The sequence below is a fragment of the Danio rerio genome, chromosome 15 (genome assembly GCF_049306965.1).
Source record: "Danio rerio strain Tuebingen ecotype United States chromosome 15, GRCz12tu, whole genome shotgun sequence".
NCBI classification, from domain to species: Eukaryota; Metazoa; Chordata; class Actinopteri; order Cypriniformes; family Danionidae; genus Danio; species Danio rerio.
Genome location: NC_133190.1, coordinates 45303613 through 45325000, shown reverse-complemented (window position 1 = coordinate 45325000; position 21388 = coordinate 45303613). Strand labels below are relative to the sequence as shown.

At 35.7% G+C, this 21388-nt stretch overlaps 1 protein-coding gene across 10 annotated transcripts in view; it reads right to left on the bottom strand.

The window, feature by feature from the left end:
* grik1b (glutamate receptor, ionotropic, kainate 1b) overlaps positions 1-20285 on the bottom strand; it is an 88854-nt gene extending 68569 nt beyond the window's left edge. For 4 of the 10 annotated variants that reach the window (XR_012391067.1, XR_012391068.1, XM_684948.10 and 1 more), the window contains exon 1: positions 17827-20285. Coding sequence is in view for 4 of the 10 variants with exons in the window: in XM_684948.10 (XP_690040.5) it covers positions 17827-18025 (199 nt within the window). In the remaining 6 variants the exon portion in view is untranslated. Of the gene's footprint in view, positions 1-16707; positions 16854-17826 lie in introns of those variants that run through there. The other 6 variants (XR_012391070.1, XM_073924046.1, XR_012391069.1 and 3 more) reach the window with 3 other exon arrangements.
* Positions 20286-21388: the final 1103 nt, after the last annotated feature.

Sequence of the window (21388 nt, the reverse complement as noted above, 5' to 3'; positions counted from 1 at the left end):
AGACTTTTACAATCAGAAATGCAGTAGAAACATAGTAAAAATCAGGCGAATCAATGAATTGTGAAGAAAAAAAAACCCTGTGGTCTGATAGTAGTAAACTCTAATTACAAATACTTGATTTTTAGAATCTGATTATGTAATCCAGATAATACAAATAGATAAACAAATAATCAACAGATTTACAAATAGATATACAAAGATAGATATAGATCCACTATTACCCAGCTCTGCAAACCATGAAGTACAATGGCTAAAAAGCAGAGTTCTGATGGCCAAGCTCAAGGTAATGCCATCTGACTGAGCACAAGCACTTACAGGCTGTGAAAAGGGCACGAAAATCAAGTATGTGCTAAAGCTGCAGACGTTCACACGAGTCCTCAGATTCATTTCTCTGGTTTTGACAGCTTCATCGTTTCACTCGAGTCTCACGTTTGCTGCTTTAATGATGCTTTCTATCTCATGACACGTTGCATAAACTAATTGCATTTGTTGAAGCAGCTATAAATTTCTTGTAAAAGCGTGCATAACATACACATTCACAGTATAATAAAAGCAGACGTGGATGTACATCAAACATTTTCACAACATTATTAATTTAAGTAAAAGCTAAATAACATTTTGAGGCATCCGTTAGATCACGATCGACAATAAGAAACTGAGTTTTGGCAGCATAACAACAGAGATCTTACAGAAGTACTCCATTACTTGACTGTAAATGCAGTGCTTATTATCAGTAATTATCTGCAAAACAGATATTCAATATTATATTATACTATAACAAATGCTTCATTTACAAATGAATATTTTTTTATATATTAAACGTGATATAAATATTAAAACAATTCTCATTTAAATTTGACATTTTATGCATTTATCAATAATCATTGGTCCCTTTATTCATCAGGGTTTGTCGTAGCGGAATGAACCGCCAACTATTCCAGCATATGTTTCACACAGACCATGCCCTTTTAGCTGCAACCCAGTACTGGAAAACACCCATACACACTCATATATGTAAATGTAAATATACTACAGCCAATTTAGCTTATTCAGTTCACCCATAGCGCATGTGTTTGGACTTTGGGGGAAACCAGAGCACCAAAAGGAAACCCATGCGAACACGGAGAGAACATGCAAACTCCACACAGAAACTCCAACTGAAACCAGCTCAAACCACCAACCTTCTTGCTGTGAGGCGACGTGCTAACCACAGAGCCCCCATGCCACCTCTTATCCATAATAATTTTAAACAATTATGATTTTTTTATTATTGTTATTATTATTATTACTATTATTATTATTATCATCATTCATTCATTCATTCATTGTCTTGTTGGCTTAGTACCTTTATTAATCCGGAAAATTAATTTCTGGGGAACATCCACACACACATTCACATACACAGTCATACACTAAGAACAATTTAGCCTATACTCAATTCATCTGTACTGCATGTCTTTGGACTGTGGAGGAAACCGGAGCGCCCGGAGGAAACCCACACGAACGCAGGGAGAACATCCAAACTCCACACAGAAACGCCAACTGAGCCGAGGCTCGAACCAGCGACCCAGATACCTTCTTACTGTGAGGCGACAGCACTACCTACTGCGCCACTGCCATTATTATTATTATTTTTTTGATTATTTTTTTTCGGGTTTTTCACCTTTATTATGATAAGACAGTAGAGATTTCAGACAAGAAAGCATTGAGAGCAGAGAGAGGGGAAGGACCTTGAGCCGGGAATCGAACTCGGGTCTCCATGAAAAATAAAATTAAATGAAACTAAAAAATATTTTCATTAATAGTATTTATTGATTTATATTATTAATTGTTAGTCAGTTAATCAATTCCAGCATATAAAAATAAAATAACTTTTTTTTCCCACAAAATCCAAAATCTGAAACAGCAGATGCCATGAAAAATGTCATTTAAATTGAGTTTCATTTAAAACTAAAGCCAAAAACTAAAACAAACACAACAATACAATCACAAATAATAAAAAAGCAATACAAAATTATTAAAAAGGAATAAAACAGCTTATGCCATAGACATTTTGATTTTGATTAACATATAAACAAGAAAAATTAAATGACAAAAACCCTATACAAAATTATTTAAAGAAATAAAACACAAAAATATCTTAAACTTGAAAATATCTTAAATTTTGACAATTCAAACCTATTTTTAAATCTTACAAACAAATAACAAATATTACTGCATCATATATGTTCTTTATATGAATTTAATGCTATATTACAGTATTGTTTAAAACAATCACCACTGGGACACATTATCACCAAACTCTATTGAAATCCATTTAAAATTGCTATTTGTACAAAATCGGGCCCTGTCATACATCCGGCGCTACTACGTGTATGGGACGACTTGTTGCTATTGTCAGACCAGCGCAACAGTAATTTTCACATTTTGCGCCACGTTGTATAAATAGCCAATCTATTTGGGCCACTTTGTGAACTCATGGGTGTGCTGGTCTAGAAAAGAGGTGTGTTATGGTGCATTGATGGTGTGTTGCTATTTGAGGAACTGAAATGGGCCGTGCACAACTGACCAACTAAAAGCTCCTCAAAAGTCCAGTGCAGAGCGCATAAGTAATGCGCCTATGGTCCTTACCAGCCTGATCTCATGAGAAAACGTAAGTATTTTATGTTTTGCCAGTTCAGTGGCTTATTCGTACGAATTCATACGGGTTCAGTCGTACGAAATTGTACAATTTTAAAAAGGAGGCGTGGCACCTAACCCCACCCCTAAACCCAACCGTCATTGGGGGATGAGCAAATCGTACTAAATTGTTCGAATTAGATCGTACGAATTCATATGAATTAGCCACTAAATCAAAAAGTTACGAATTGCCGTGAGATTGTGTTGTCCTTACACATTGCTTAATACACACATGATGTACAGCAATACACAAATATCTTAAATAACACAAATATCCGACAACAATTAAAGCATTAAAATGTTACAAAAATGATTATTTTCGACATAAACAAATATAAAAATTAAATTGAAAAATTTAATTGAATTCTTCACATCGAGGAGCTGTTTTCAGTTAATTCATGACAATTTGCATTTGTATAATGTTATTATTATTATTAGCAGTATTTTTTATTGTATGCAAATTGATATAAACAAGTTTGAATCTGTCTGCCTATTTGGGCATAAAAATAGGACGTTTGTTTGGATATAACTTTTTGACCACACTATTATTATTGTTTATTTAATTGTTTGCTGGAAATTAGAACTGAATGTAGAAATAGTTTTGTAACAAGTCTTTGCGCTTAACAAACAAAATTAAATTTGTAATGGATGTCTTCAGTGGAGTGCGTACAACACCAAAAGTAAAGAAATAAAGTAAACAGTAAAAGTAAAGTGAAAGATGCTGAATGGAGGAGGCTCGTTCTTTATCCTAGTGCTGCAGATGGTCTGTTACACTGTTTTCTCACCAGTGAAGCGTTCAGTTTTTTCACTTCCGCCATGTAAATAGCAAATGCACCATGGCGTGGCGCAACTGACTCTTAAAGGGAATGTGAGATGAGATGCAGAACGGTTTATTGCACTTTATGCTCAAAACACACCCATAACTCATTAAGACAATAAGCACAACCCTGTTAGACCATGCGCCATGATGCAGAGAGTATTTTTCCATACTCAAAAAAGAAAAAGTGGATTCGTACATGCCCTTAAGCCTTTTGTGCCATGCGCTTTAGAACCTAAATCGTAAAAATAGAGCTCGAGTTGCTCCCTACTTAGAATGTTTCAAATAATTCACTTAAGATGTACAATTTAAATAGATGATGCCTACATAGCGTGCATAACATTATATCACTCATCCTATATAAACACCATATCCTTCATTTAAGATAATCATCATCTAAGCACCTCTTTTAGCCCATGCTACAAGAAATAATAACAATTCATAACAACCAATCATCAAATCTTCGCATACTGGATTATATTACTACAGTAAAGAATATTACTGCAAAGCCGTTCTGCATACGCAACATTCATTTGTCACTTCTTTAAATATGATTTCAATTTGGAACTCAAATAAGAGCCGTTTTTCTCTCTCGGGCAGAGATGAAGGCAGCCGTGACCGAGTCCGGATCTGCTCGTTGCCGGGTTACGGGTTCAGGCTCCCAGTTTCACAGAACACTGTGTAAAGTCAATGATGGCAGGAGAAACTGATTGAGGGTCACAGGGTCAGTCAGTGAATCACAGAGGAGAATAAAGCTTTATCAGTATGTGGAATAAACTGCTCAGATGTGCAGTATACACAATCAATTTCCCAGAGTAAAATAATAACTCAAATTGAGGAAATTATACTCTATAAAAGATAACATTTAGTCCATCTCTAGAAAGAGTAAAACTTTCTCTTTTGAAAACTCTTTTCCAGAGTTAATTTTACTCAGTGTAGTGTTAATATTTTACACTTTCATGTAGTGTCTATTGAGAGCTATAAGAAATTCATTCTACTACTATTTACTTCACCTCCAGAGTTGTTTATCATGTTACATTGGCAAGTGTGTGTGTGTGTGTGTGTGTGTGTGTGTGTGTGTGTGTGTGTGTGTGTGTGTGTGTGTGTCTGTCTCTTTCTTTTCATCTGCAGGCCCCACCCTAATTCCGCAGATGACGTGCCCTGGGATTGGCTGGAGTGACCCAGGGCATCCTTTAAAAAAAGGAAAACGGGTGTGGGAGCGAGTTTGGTTGGCGTGTTGTTTTGCGCTTGGTGTGATATAAAAACTATTTTGTTGCTAAGTGTTATTTTTTTATTGTGTTTCCCGTGTTGGTGCGTAAATTTAGACTCTTTGTTGTGTATCCCTCCGTGTTTCCCCCTCTTGTTATTATGTTTTTACTATGTTTATTTGTTTGTTTGTTTGGTGATATTGTAAATATTGAATTCTGTATATACACGGTGAGAAGCAGTGGGGGTTGGATGCCACGCTTTTCTTTTGTGTAAATATTTTTTCCTGTTTTTTTATACAGAGACAGGGAGGTAGGGGTAGATTTTGTATTTTTATTTCTGTTATTTTGTTAAGTGTAGCTAGTTTTATTTGGGTGTTTAGTTAGAGTGTATTTTTTGTTTATGTTTATGTGGGTCCTCTTCAAGGTATTTGGCTTCACGTTTTGGGTGATGAAAAAAATATAAAGACAAAAATAAGAAATAAAAAATGGACCCGACTCCAAAGTTTCACAAAAGTAATTTTATTTGTCCGGTGTTCTCTTATGTTGGGGTCTTTACCCTAGACTAGGGTGGTAACTAGGGATGTAACGTTATTGTAAATACCGTCATACCGCAATATTAATTTTTTTTCGATATTACCGAAGTCGCATGACTCGGTAAAACTATAGGTCTTCTGAGAAATTTGCTCAGGCGAATGAAGCAAACGGGAGGTAGCTGAAACTACATTTCCCATCAGCCCAGGCGTGGCCATAATCCTTTGCGGTCTGTTGTCGCTACAGATCCAGTAATGCGGAAATGGAGTGTGCTGCTAGTAGCGGAGATGAAAAAAGATGGAAATGATCGAACCTAAAGTGGGTGTTGTCGCCGCGCGCGTACTGAATAGCGGTGTTGTCGCGCGCGTTGTGATCAGCTGTGTAGTCGCGCGCGTATTGTAAAGCGCCGAGGGGGGGTTGAGCGCGCATACTCAAGACCGGTGTTGTCGCGCACCTACTGAAGGGCTGGACGGAGGTTGTGTCGCGTCGCGGGGGCACTTTTGATCGTTTTGGAAGGGCATTTTCTATCCAAGACTAAAAAGGGCATGTGCACTGCACAGGTTGAGCCCTATGTGTGCACGTGCCTGCAAGTTGGGGAATACGACTAATAGCAGTCATGGGGACTGCAGAAACACAGCACTGTTCAGATTGATGCAGACATTGACTTGTACCGCAAAGAGACCTCTATTTCACTCATGGTTTGTCTTCTCAAGTGGGGGAAAGACAATGCACAACGTTACCCACTGCTGTCAACATGGACCAAGTCATATCTCTGTCCCAGAAACCTCAGTCCCAAATGAGAGGGTTTTTTTCTGTTGCAGGGGACATTGTAAATGCCCAGAAATACCAGCTTTTACCAGATTATATTTATGTGATAATTTTCTTTTAAACCCATCTCTAAGTAAGTGAGTGAGTGATTAAATGTTGAATGTGATGAGTTTTCAACAATACTAAATTGAAACTTTATTTTTTTTACATGGTTTAATATTTTTTTGTTATTAAAATTGAAGTTCCTGTTTCAAAGCTTACAGATAGATGGCTAATTTGTATGTCATTGACACTTTTGGCACTTTTTTGGAGTATTTTCATAAGTTTTGTTTTTCCTGTAAATGATTCAATAAATACCGTACCGTGACATTCATACCGAGGTATTACCGTACCGTGAAATTCTGATACCGTTACATCCCTAGTGGTAACATAAAGTGGGGGCTCGACCTTTGTTTTTGTACATCAAAAACGTATATCTTGAACCCTTCTTGTGGATGCATTATTTTAATTTATTCTTTGTTTGGCTGCTTTCTTTTTGGTGTGGAAGGGAGTAGCGAATAGTGTTAGCATGGACTTTGACTTGACTGCCTTCGCACCTTCTCTGAGCACGGAACAGTTTGATCGCTGCCGTAAGGATGACTTATCTAAAATTGCATAATTCTTTGAAATTGTGGTGCCCCATAAGGCTTCAAGAAAAGAACTAAAAGATGTGCTTCGTAAAGAACTGATTTTGCAGCAAATACTGCCTGATCCGTCGGAGGCAGGTGGCATAGAAATGGAAACTTCTAAGCCGTCAAACGCCGACGTGAAGCTCTCGTCTCTGACACCTTTGTCTCCGCTTTTCAGGTCACCAATATTTGCACCACCGGGTTAACCGAATTCAGACCTGTTAATTGTGTTAAAGTCAAATGAAATATTAAATATTTCAAATCAAATATCGAATTAGAGTGAGCTATGAAGAATAATTAACTCTATCCGGGGATGAATGTTCACATTTTACCTGTCAAAACCCCTAAAATAAACTTGAATTTCAGAAAATAAAATCTAAACTGTGTAATCGTTATTCATTACATTTTAATTGCATTTATTCTGGATACAAACTTATTTAAAAGCAGAACAGTATGTAGATGATGTATTTTTTTTAAATAAAATAAATTGGTTTAATAAATAAATTAGTTGTTTGAATGAAATTGTAAATTATAATTTTAAATAATCAACTATGTTTGACAATTATGCAATTATATAAAGTTTTTTGATTTGCATTTTAGTTAAATATTTTCGATTAATAATTATAGTTATAATAGAATACATTACATTAGATATTTGATAATATATAATATCATAATTTCCGAAAAAAAATATTGGCAATGATTTTATTAGTTTGATTGACAATTATGCCATTATATTTATTTTTTACTTGTATTTTAATTCAATATTTTCTATTGAGGTTTTTAGAAATAATATACTAAGTTATTTTAAATATTTTAAAACATAATATTCCTAATGCTTTTATTAGTGATTATCATTTTATAATAACATTTTAATTGCATTTTTTAATATGTACATTTAAAAAAATCCTCTCAAACTCCTCGAAGTGTTTACTTTAAATTAAAATTAAATATTTTTAATCTATTTAAAATAAAACATTATTCATTATTTTATTTTGTTATATTTTCACTACAAAATTAATCATTTTAATTACATTTTTATTTATCTATTGTAATTTCATCATATTTTCCACCCCAAATATTAATATATATTTTCGATTTCATTTTTACTATATTTCACTAAAGCAAGTCTTTCCTTTCTCAGTCTTTCCTTTCTCCTGTTCATCCTCCAAATTTCATGAGACTGAATGTTCTGCTATTACTCAGAGTATATTAAACACATTCATTTTTTAAATCACATTTATTTAAACTTTATTACATTTTACATTCATCACTTATATTTTATAATAATTTCATTCCCTTTTCCCTAACAAATCCTTTCTTTTTCAGTTTAATTTTTAACACTGCCAATAAAAGAAGCCGTTCCTTCCTCAACCTCTCCAGTTCACATGCAGCACACTTTTATTTATTAATCATAATACAAGACGGAGGTCGCCTCAATGATCTTATTCAAATACTTCGGCTTAGCCCCTTATTTATTAAGGGTCGCCACAGCGGAATCAACCAACAACTATTCCAGCATATGTTTTATGCAGCAGATTTCCAGCCGCAAACAAGTATTGGGAAACACCCATACACTCTCGCATTCACACTCATACATTACGGCCAATTTAGTTTATTCATTTCACCTATAGCGCATGTGTTTGGACTGTGGGGGAAAGCGGAGCACCCGGAGGAAACCCCATGCAAACATGGGGAGAACACGTAACCTCCACACAGAAATGCCAACTGACCCAGCCAGGGTCAGTTCACCTGTAAGCTAAAAAATGTAGCTTAAAGGGGCTAATAATTTTGACCTTAAAATGGTTCATAAAAAATTAAAAACTGTTTTTATTGTAGCCGAAATAAAACAAATAAGACTTTCTCTAGAAGAAAAAATATTATCAGACATGCTGTTGCTCTGTATAACATCATTTAAGAAATATTTAAAAAAGAAAAAAAAATCAAAGGGGGCTAATAATTCTGACTTCAATTGTATATGAATGGTTAGAATGTTTAGAGAGATCCAGTATTATATCTCTCACTGAACTTTGATCCATTATAAAATAATCCAATCACGGACCAAATAAACAAACACGCAACTTAGACTTTGGTAAAAAAACAAAAAACAAACTATGCACCATTTCAGAGAAAGCAGCACATTATGAGCTTTAATACAAGAAGTTCATTTAGATTTCAGCATCTGCAGCTCATTGGCAGACGAGTCTCAGCCTCTGACATCATCACTATCATCATAATCATGGCTAGGGCTGTTGGGTAATAAGATGCTAATCAAATGAAGGCATCAATCAAAAGCGTGACTTTGACAAATTGCACAATTGGCCGTGAAGTGGAATAAATTGGAATGAATAGATTTCAGGCTCTGGGCTGCTAATGTTTGTGTGTGTCGCACCAAAGACCTTGGTTTGTCTTTGAGACTGTTGACTATAAAGCAAAGATCAACGACACTCAATAAATAACTGCATTTTACTAATAAGAAATATGCATGTTAATAGTAAAACTTTTTTAGTTAAAAAGGTAAAACTTTCACTATTAACAAACCACTGACTAAATCTTTCATCTCAATTAAGTACTAATTTGCGGCGTATTAATATTTGATTTATTCAGTCAGAAAGGCTCTCAAAGTATGCTTCCGTGACCAAAATGAGACCTCTGGTGGATAATAGCAGACTCTGAAATGAGACGCAGATTCAGAGTTCCACATGAGGTTATTAATTAGCAAATAATATAAACATTACAAATGTAAACATTAGATTAGCAGGTTACAACAAGGTTGCAACTCTATGTCCGAACAACACGTGACGAGATTTGCAGTGATAAGAAATTGGGCTGTATACACCCGACAAAACACAACAGAAATTTAAATACCGCCATTCAGAAGCACAGAATAGTGCACTCACTGCACTCCAACGAAATGGTAAGCTTTATGATCTAATTAATACATATTACGCCTCTTTCACAATTATCTATAACACGACTTAAATCAGCCTTCACACACTCGTTAGTCATGCACACTGCTGTTGTTGTCCTCAATCTAGCAACCTGCGCCAGAAGTGCAATACCTAGTTCAACCACTGTGTGTCATACTTACATACTGCAACGTTAAGATAGTAGTTTGGTTTAGGTATTGGATAATAGATGTAGGGGTGACGCAGTGGTGCAGTGGGTAGCACGTTCGCCTCACAGCAAGAAGGTCGCTGGGTCGCGGGTTCGATCCTCGGCTCAGTTGGCGTTTCTGTGTGGAGTTTGCATGTTCTCCCTGAGTTCGTGTGGGTTTCCTCCGGGTACTACGGTTTCCCCCACAGTCCAAAGACATGCGGTACAGGTGAATTGGGTAGGCTAAATTGTCTGTAGTGTATGAGTGTGTGTGTATGTTTCCCAGAGATGGGTTGCGGCTGGTAGGGCATCCGCTGCGTAAAAACTTTCTGGATAAGTTGGCGGTTCATTCTGCTGTGGCGACCCCAGATTAATAAAGGGACTAAGCCGACAAGAAAATTAATGAATAATGGATGTAGAAACCTGCCCAAAATTTACTCACTCTTTACTCTCCCTCAAGTGGTTCCACTTGATTTACAAGTTTCTTTCTTCTGCTGAACACTAAAACATATATTTTGCAGAGCGCAGAAAACCACTTTCATAGTAGGTAAAACAAATACTATGGAGGTCAGTGTTTACAGGTTTCCAGCATTCTTCAAAACATCTTCTTTTGTGTTTAACAGAACAAAAACAGTTTTGAAACAAGTGAAGGGAGAGTTGATGGCAGAATATTTTTTTGTGTGAACTGCCCCTTTAAGAACTGTTCACTGTAAGGTTCTTTGAGGAAGTAAAAATTGACCAATCTTTCTCAAATCTTTCATATAATCCTGAGATTATTCAGCAGTTAAACATGACTGAGAGCTGTGATTGGAGATGTGAGTGTTGTGTTTGAGAGACCGACTTCACGGCGATGGAGGATCTAAGAATCTCAGGACAAAGATGCTGTTGTTTCATTCATCCCACAATCCCACATCACTGGATCACAGTGTGTGCGTGTGAGAGCACTTCCTCTCTCGCCACCCAAGCTATCAGCACATCAGAGCAACAATCTACCCCAAATTTAAGCTCATTCACTCTGAATTCAGAGGGTTAGACAATAAAACGCAACTTCAATATTTACTAGATGAAAAATCAGATTATATCTTAATAGAGGCGCGATACATTAATGCCTGTGACACAAAGAGCCAATAAAAGCATCACTAAAAACATCAGTGATGTGCTTACATACACCACACACACTAAAGTCTTAATTGTTATTAATTAATCCTCGGAGGGAGGGGGAGAGAGAGAGAGAGAGAGAGAGAGAGAGAGAGAGAGAGAGAGTGTGCGTGTGCATGTGTTGTCTCTGTTCTGGGTACCTGATCTCTCTAGATTTGTTTTTAAACTCTCTTAAACTATTACTTTTAAAAAAAACACAGCAAACAGTGGCATTAAGAGTCTAATGCAGTCATTTAAAATGCACTCAATAGATTTAAATAAAATTACAATATCATCTTTTCATGAACATCCCAGTGATGATTCTCACGCTAGTTTTGTTACTTTAACATAAAATGTTAAAAAAAGGTTAATTATATTTAGTATAAAAATAACGGCATATCAGGAGCATAAAAATATGAATTAACATGCTTGACATTGTCTTATATAGTATTATTATTTATTCATTTTCTTGTCGGCTTAGTCACTTTATTATTCCGGGGTCGCCACAGCGCAATGAACCGCCAACTTATCCAGCAAGTTATTACAAAGCGGATGCCCTTCCAGCCTCAACCCATCTCTGGGAAATAGTATTATTATATACATTATATATATATGGCGTATATATATATATATATATATATATATATATATATATATATATATATATATATATATATATATATATATATATATATATATATAAATATATATATAAAAAGACATCCATTAGCCTACATCTCCAAACATCTTCAAAACCTGACAGGTGGACAAATCTAAACTTGTTTTTATAAAAACAAATATAAATATGCCTCTAATAAATAATGCATACCCCCCCCCCCAATATCTATATATAAATAAATATACATATATATATGTATAAAATAATATTTTTTGTAATATTTTAATGCTTTAATTCTTTTTTATTTGTAAAGATATTTGCGTATTGCTGTACATCATGTGTGTATTAAGCAATGTGTAAGCGTTTAAAGCGCACAACTAACACGATCTAAAATACTAAATGGCTGAATGTAAATGTAAAGTAAATAACATGCACGTAACAGCATGTGAATAAATGCACAAATGTAAATAAAACCCAGAAAGCTAATTCTAATCAAATTATTCGTAACTAAAATTACGAAAAGAAAGCTACAAAGCCTCATGGCATCCCGGCAGTGTTTTTGGCAGGGTTTTCTGGATGTCAGTGAGCGACTCTGAGCTGAAAGCAGATTAGCCCAGCTTGTTTAACATGCTTAACGGGGACGAGCGTCCAGAATCACACAGACACTGGGCTTCTAACCCTGAAAAAAAGCTGAGAGGACTAATTGAAACAGCAGCCATATGGAGCAGATTAAAGGTTTGCGCAGATAGATTAGATTCGACCTCAGAGCGGGAGAAATTATACAGGCGGATTAAACACACAAAGAGCATTATTAAAGGACACCGTTAACCACCACCAGCACTAATCGCTCCATACATCTTAATGATGCACAAGCAAAATGCATATTGCACAGTTATTACATTAGTTATGCAAGATTAAACTTGCGACGTGGATTTCAGTGAATCAGAAATCTCAATCAACACAATACCTGATCATCAGAAATGGTTAGATTTGCCTCAGTGTCTGTCTCTCTTTCTCTTATAAAACAGCAGGATTGGCAAATCAGGATTAGTCGGAATGAATTGAAAAGTTCAATGATAATTCTGCAGCTTTGGAAAACATCATCGCTTGCATCATCGCATGAAAAATACAAAGTCACCTGAAGACACGGCTTGAGAACTTCATTCATTCATTTTCCTTCGGCTTAGTCCCTTTATTCATCAGGAATCGCCACAGCGGAATGAACTAACTTATCCATCATTTGTTTTACACAGCGGATGCCCTTCCAGCAGCAACTCAGTACTGGTAAACATCCATACACACTCATTCACACACATACACAAGAGCCAATTTACCTTATTCAATTCAGCTATAGCGCATGTGTTCGGACTGTGGGGGAAACCCACGTCATCACAAGGAGAACATGCAAACTCCACACAGAAATGTCAACTGACCCAGCCGGGACTCGTACCAGCAGTCAGTTTGGCCTGCTATTGCATTGGATTCTAAGAAAAGAAATCTACTTTAAAGGTCCAACAACATTTGAACCACACTCACCCTCCTATTCAACTAACATTATCAATATTTCTCCCTCAGCACATAAAAAACTGCTTTCTAATGCCAAAAACCATACGCAATCGTGCATGATATACAAAAGTAAACTAAACAAACTAAACAAAAGTACACTAAAGTGAAGTTTTCATAACTTAAGTTGCACCAAATAAATGCATGCGACGCTGTAAGATTCTGACAGTTTGATTATCTTGGATAAAAATATCAAAGTATAATGGTGTTGGTATTGTGAAAACAGCAACTTTTCCCCCCACATTGAACACAGTACATTTTATTTTATGAAACATTTAAATAGTGGTAGTAGTCATTGTAGTAGTAGTAGTAGTAGTAGTAGTAGTAGTAGTTGTGGCTGTAGTAGCAGTAGTAATAGTTGTAACACTAGAAACTCTCCGTAGTAATAGTAGTAGTTGGTGTAGTACTTGTAATTTATTGTTATTATTATTATTATTATTATTATTATTATTATTATTATTATTGTAGTGGTTGTTGTTTAAGATTATTGCTGTTGTCCTTTCTTGCTTGTTTACTGTCATTATTACTATCATTATTTCACTAGCATTGTTGTCGCTCCTTATCACTGAATGGTTTCTTTCTATCTGTTTTTTTTTCCTTTGTGTGTGTGTGTTTGTGTGTGTGTGTGTGTGTATGTTACTTGCTTCATTTAGTGACTGTTACTGTTCCTTTTTTTATGTACTCTAAACTGTTTACCAAGTTAGCTTAACATGCACACACATATGCCAGCACACATACACGAACACACACACCTGCCAGTATTTGACTGTATTGTTGTTGTTTTTGGTATTTTTGTTATTGTTTCATTTTCTTTGTATTTGTATCATCTCAAATTGTGTACCTTTTTGTATATTTTAATAATAATAATTTTTAAAAAAGAAACGTTTAAATTATTTTGTAATAGTACCAGATACAGGAATCAGAGAGTGAAATTCAATACCTTTTAAGCAGAGATGTATAGTAACAAAGTAGAACTACTTCACTACTGTACTTAAGTACTAATAGGGTGTATCAATACTCTACTGGAGTATTGTTTTTTCTCCTACTTCCACGTTTACTTCAGTACATATTTTCGATGAGTTTAATACTTTAAATATTTTTTTATGTGCTGCATCGTTACTCGTTACTAGGGGTGTCAAAATTGTTGATATCGGTTCAGTAATAGATCATAACCGGTTATTACGTACTGACGTCATTTATCTCCTATGCGCAATGTTGCAATACTGTGGCGAAGAAGGCGAGGGCGAGTAATTAACGCTCTTACTACAATGAAGGCGGCACACCACAAGCCGCTATTTCACTACAAGGGAGAATTGCTGTAAAATTCCATCTTTACCTCTCTCTCTCTCTTCTTTTGCACATTTGACCCGCTGGCCTGTTTGTGAGGTAACTTTTCCTCGCCTCTTGGCTCTTAAAGCGATACTTGTGGATCCTGACACGAGCGTGCCTGAGGTTTGAGTTTTCTCAACTGTGTCTATTACGGATAACCGGTGATAATCGCGTATTATTCGCATATAGACTGTAACTGCAGCTGTTCTTCCCGCCATCGGTGAACAGCGCTTTCATTTCTAACGCCAATCGCAGCCCTTTCTGTTGAGCAGGTGAAGACAATGACCAATCTGTCAGCGCTCAAAAAGCAAGCTGGATAATATTTACATTAGTTTATTTGCTGTAAATGCTCATGCTGGCTTCTGTGCATGTGTTGGAGTTTTGTTTGATACATTCAGAAAGAGTGTTTTCTTTGAGCAGGTCAAATTAAGAGTACAGTTCATATGTCTTACTGCTGTATTAAAGAACAAAATTGTATTACAAAAAATATAGAAATATATTTGTAGATTTTAATTAAAAAAATTATTGTGTTGTGAAGAAAAAATCTAATTATATATGGCAAGCATCGTCAATGCACCGAGATGCACCGAGATATCGAATTGAACCGAATCGATGGCATGATAATTGTAACTGAACCAAACTGTGACACCTAGTGTAGATTCACACCCCTACTCGTTACAATTATAGATCTTTTTCTTGGCTGCTGCATGGAGGGCGCCAGTGACCAGCGTCTTCCGGTAAAATGTTTAGAACTTCCGCTTACATCGTTTACAACCGGAAATTTGCAATCCGAAAATGGGTTTCAATAGCGTTTAGAGTTGATTACGAAGTGTTTTTGTCACACACAACTTTGAAAGGTGTGTGTTAAAGCCGTTATAATCTGTCAGATCTGTGGTTCAAGCCCGAGAGAAAAACAGTATCGTAAACCATGTTTCTTTTCGATCTGCTTAATCACTTGCCTCAAAAAAAGATATTTAAAATAAACAAAACAATATGATGTCTATTGACTGCTTTCTTTAATAAGCACATTACACAATACTTGTACTTTTACTTTCAGTACTCGAGTCGTAAATTATTAAATAAACTACTTGCAACACTTAAGTACAAAAATGTTGAATAGTACTTCCACTTAAGTATTGTGCTTAAAGAGCACTTCAACTTCTACTCAAGTCACTTTTTTGATAGAGCACTTGTACTTTTACTTAAGTCTGGGTCTCTAGTACTTTACACATCTCTGCTTTTAAGACTCATTCCATGCATTTTAAGACCTTATAAGCACTTTAGGTTTCAACCGGAAACACTTTAACTTAAAGTATATTTACTAAAAATTAATGTAAGAAACTAATCCAAAACTAAAACAATATTCATATACTGAATAAAAATCTATTAAATCTAGCTAATTCAGCAGGTTGGCGCCTATAGAACTGCAGAAATAACAGTGCTGCCTTGATTACTGCAATAAACAAAGTAGCATGATGTCAAATCTAGTAGGATTTCATTGATTTCATAAACTACACAGCATCCTGTTGCTCACAGATTTAATTCAGGTAAACTTTAGCATATACACTGAATAATGAAAAATGAAATAAAATTGAATACCTTTTAAATACTTTTTAAGGGCCTTAAATTTCTCTACATTGATTTGTCAACTTTGAATACTTTTTAAGACCCCACAGAGTGAAGATGTCAGGCTGAATAATTAAAATAAATCAGACTTCCGCTTCATTAGTTTCAAAAACAAGTTAAAAAGGCATCTTTGGATATCATTCTTTTCTGTGGATATAAAGTAAAGCCACTGCACTGTTCAGATTATTCTTGGATGTTGATGCAAAATCGATTTGTTTTTTAAATGTTTCCTGAATCGTGGGCTGACCAGCAGCCAATAGGGTATATGCAGAAGCATGCAAAAGAACTTTTAATTTGTCAGTTACCTGGGTCAAACGCTTCTGGTGAACTGTATGCCGCTACTAAATCAGCACGTCTAAGGTCTGTTATCTTTAAAAATCAATAATTCTCACTGCCTGATTGATATATAAAAATTAAGTGGGTCTCAGATTGTACAAGAAGCACTGCATTACATTACATTTTTCTGCACCATGTCTTTAAAGTACTTAAATTTATTTCAATTCAGTATTTACAATGGCGTTTCTGCGCTAGCTCATCCTGATGAGCACGTGCAAGTAAACACCATTTTGGTTTAATTGAATGCTGAAGTCTATTTAACGGACTATATTTAAATTACATTATAACATCGATGCTGTAAAAGGAACTGTATAAAATTGAAAAAGTTACCGTAAATCGTGGTATGGGAAGAAACAATAGCTCTGCATGTACCCTATTGAGGTAGAGAGTCCTTTTCTAGTGGATAATCTGTTGCCCTAAAAAACTAAATAAAATAGTCAAAAAAAAAAAAAAAACAACATCAACAACTTACATATACCATAGGATTGGTATAACATAATATTCTAGAGGTGTTAAAACTTTTATTTTTCCAAATCAGGGTAAACCTTGAAACCAGTTATTGTCCCATGCCTATAGCTGAATGTCACCAACAACAAATAAAATTGCATATGTAAAAGTAAATAATGAACTAACACCGCCTTATCTAACTTAACTCAATGACTTTTAATGCAATATTTTAAGGATTTGTAATGGATGCATGAGCCTTACCTTCTCAAATTGACACTCATAGACTGAAAATAGAGTCTTGTTTCTAGTCCATATATGTTAAAATGTCTTAAATCAGGAAGCATTTTGTAATCTCATTTCAAAGTGAAATCCAGCTGCAACCCATCACTGGAAAACACTCATTTACTGTCATTCACACTCATACACTATTGCCAAAATAAGCTTACCCACTTCACTTATAGCACATGTGTTGGGCTGTGAGGGAAACCAGAGCAGCCAGAGGAAACCCGGAAAAACAAACACTACACTATAACATAAGGTATATTTCACTCAAAACTGAAGATTGACATGAGTTACTATTTGACTTGTCACTTGTGTTGAAGACTGATTGGTATTGACTTAAATACACTCTCAGAAATAAAGGTACCTAGCTGTCACTTGGGTGGTACCTTTTCAAAAGGTACAAATTTGTACCTAAAAGGTCAGTACCTCGAAGGTATAAGTACCTAAAAAGTACAAAAGTGTTCCTCTTAAAATTTTTAGGAATTTTTATGTACTAATATATAGTTTTGAGGTACCATGTACTCTTTAAGTACAAATGTGCTTTTTTTTAAAAGGTACCAAGTGACAGCTGTCGTACCTTTATTTCTGTGAGTGTAAGTCAACAGTACCAGTTGTCAACAAAAGTAATGAGTCAAATAGTCAGTTTTGGGTGAAATAAACTTATATTTTACAGTTAATTAATTTAATAATTATGAATGAATGTTAATACTCATAACTCACCGATTCTGAGGACCTGCTGCGCGCTGAGACCGACCTCCGCCATCAGACACAGCAGGATGAAACTCACACCTGTCCGCTTCAGCAGCGCACACCTGCGGGAGGAACATTTAACATCCATATCCGTCTTCCTTCTGTATCCATACAGGAACAAATCCCATCCGAGCAGCATGTCTTTCCACTCACTCGCACTGGTGCTCATGGGAGTCACTCATCCTGGTGCTAACTGGGCATCACTTTCCAGAACAAGTGGCCGAGAATGAGCATCCTTTCCCGGGGTGCTTCAGGACATTCTGGCGCTGCGAGGAACCGAGCGACTCCAAATGAGGCCACTGGTGACTCTCTGATCCGCAAACATGGATCCGTTTGTGAAGATTAACTTCAAATCTCGCTGCTGCCGACCTCGACAACGTCTTTACTCTTTTGGTACACCGAGGAAATGATTAAATCTTGTGCCGGAGCTCTGATGGAAGCGCACATCTGCCAGCGGATTAAATACGCGTTTATCTGTCACTCACTCGCTCACTGTCTGAGTTCACCAAAACGGGAAAGACACCTCATTCAAAGGCAGTTTAACCCACTTTTTACAAAAAAAAGAAAGAAAAAAAAAAGGTTCTTGTTGCATAGAAGAAAAAAAAATCAACCCAAACGAGATCAGAAGAGCAGTGCGCTGAGGGAGGTTTGTGCGGATTTGAATCGTTCAAATGACTCGAATCTTTCATTTAAAAAAAACAAAACATAATAAAACACTGGAAGACTCCTCATTTAAAGGCAGTTTAAGCCGCCTTTAAATAAAAAATACAATTAAAAACAAAAATGTTCTTATTGCATTCACGATGCTTATTACGAGATCAGGAGAGCAGTTTGCGCTGAGAGAAGTCTGTAGTGGTGATTTGATTCATTCAAACGACTCAAATCTTTCATTAATAAAAACATTTAAAAAAAAAACGGGAAGACATCTCTTTCAAAGGCAGTTTAATCTAATTTTCATATAAAAGTGGGTCTTTTTGCAGAAAAAATCAACCAAAACGAGATCACGAGAGCATTTTGCGCTGAGAGAAGTTTGATACTGTATGGGATTTGATTCATCCAAATGACTCGAATCTTTTATTCATAAAAAACAGAATAAAAACGAGTAGACACTTCATTCAAATGCAGTTAAACCTACTTTTTCTAAAATAAAAACAAAAAATAAAAACAAATTGAATAAAAAGAAAATCAACCCAAGCGAAATCAGGAGAGCAATTTGCGCTGAGAGAAATTTGTAGCTAGTGGGGATTTGATTAATTCAAATGACTCGAATCTGTCATTTATAAAAAAACATAATAAAAAACGGGAAGACACCTCTTTCAAAGGCAATTTAACCCATTTTTTAAATATAAAAATTGTTCTTTTGCAGTAAAAAAAAATTACCAATGAGATCAGGAGAGCACTTTGCGCTGAGAGAAATTTGTAGCTGGGGATTTGAATCTTTCAAATAAATCGAATCTTTCATTAAAAAAGAAAAAGAAAAACATACAAAACGAGATGACATCTCATTCAAAGGCTGTTTAACACACTTAAAATTGCAGAGGAAGGAAAATCGGCCAAAAAAGAGACCATGAGAGCAATGCACTGAGATAACTTTGTAGCTGGCGATTCATTTAAATGACTCAATTCTTTCAGAATGGCCAAAGCTAAATATCTCTTTTGCAAGTTTCTGATGTACAGTAATTTACTGTGCAGTAGTGTAGGTTTTTGTCTCTGGTTTGGAACTGGTCATTATTATCTATTGACATAATAATTATACTGTAAAAAGTATGTTTTTTTTTTGTTTTTTTTTTCAAATTTTACAATGTAAAAACCTTTAGCATAAAGCTAGTTCTGATAGCCTGAATGTAGAAGCCATGTTCAAAAGCATTAAAAAACACTTTTAAAATTGTATATTTGATCTTAAATGTATTCATACTCTTCACAGCCAATCATTTATTACCCAAAATGCATTATGGTGTCACATTTATCTAAGTTGTACTCAAATTGAAACAGATAACTTTAACTATCAAGCGTGAGAGCTTTAAGAGGACTCAAGATTTGGTTTAAGAGGTGATTGCTCCTCATATCCTTTAGGTTTTTGTGACAGTGGGTTTATACGGCATTAGAGGGATTACAGAGGGAATCTGGATCATTTAGAGAGGGAGGATATACAGTTGAGCTTCAGTAAACAAAGCTAGATACAACATGACTCGGGTTAATGCATTTCAACGGCATGTTTAATGATAAAGGTGTTTGCTTTGACAACAGTTGCCTTGTCATACATTTTTATCATTGTTTGTAAATATTTTGGGGGAAAGAATGCAAAACAAATTCCCTAGAAATCAATGAAATCTCTAAAAAGATAACTTAAAGGGGTGAATAAAAGTGAGTGAGTGAATTGGAGCACTGAAGGGATGCTGTTTTTGTGTTATGCAGTTTAATAAACCCCTTCAGACAAATCATATTGTCAACTTCTTGGTCAAATCCTATTTATCTCTTATGTCTATTAAGAACGAAAATATTTGGATTTCTGTCATAGATAATATTGCTTAAATAAAGTGTTTAGAAACACACTGAGAGTATTGCGATGTGGATGCCATCTTGTGTAAAAAAATCATTCAGCGAGTAAACTCGCAGTGCATTATAGGTATTCTCTAGCCCTTGAGTGTACATTGTTTGTACACTCGTTATTGCAGTGCATTGTGGGATTGATTGAACGCACTTTAAAATGTCCACAATGGTTTCAGACATCACTACAAACGGCTGCTCCCACAAATAGTGCACTATTAAAGGGTAAATAGAGGGCATTTTCACCTCTCCAAGCAATTAAATAATAATAATAATAATAACCTAAGGTCAAAAGGTCAACCAGGTTGTTGCGATGCCTGTTACAGAGTTAAAGTGACAATTCTGAAACACTCACACACACAAAGAAAGTGTCAAACTTTCTAACTTTGGCTTAAAAACTGAAATAGCCTTTCTGACAACCCCAATCTCCTCTGTATAATAGATTGGAAAATATTAGTCTCCTCTTTGCCAATAAACAGAGGGTGCTGGGATATATATTCACATGACTGTCTCTTCAAATATGGTGATATTCTCAGCTCCAGGACAAACTCACAGCTGTTTATTTAGAGAATAACACACCGCTTCTTAACTGCCAGCAAATATGATCCCAGAGGGCTAAAACCAGTCTGATGATTGCAGTGTTTGCAGTCCACAAGCCTCAATGTGAAACAGAGGTTGTTTATGGGGGCAGGATTCAGCTGGCATAACAAACAAAAACAATGAGTTCAGTTGTGCATTATTATCAGCTTTACCAGAGTAAACATTCAGGTGCAGGGCCTTCTTATTTATACTTACAGGTGAAAGTTGTTGTGGTGGTTCCTTCAGTGGCTTCTGTTCTTGGCTATGAAGTCAAAAACAGCTGACGGGTAAAATATATATAAATCCACTTCACATTTTTAAGACCCTATGCACTGTAAAAGGCAGAATTGGCACAATGTTACTGTAACCCACCGGTCCTAATGCACCCAAGCTGGGCTGAGCTGGG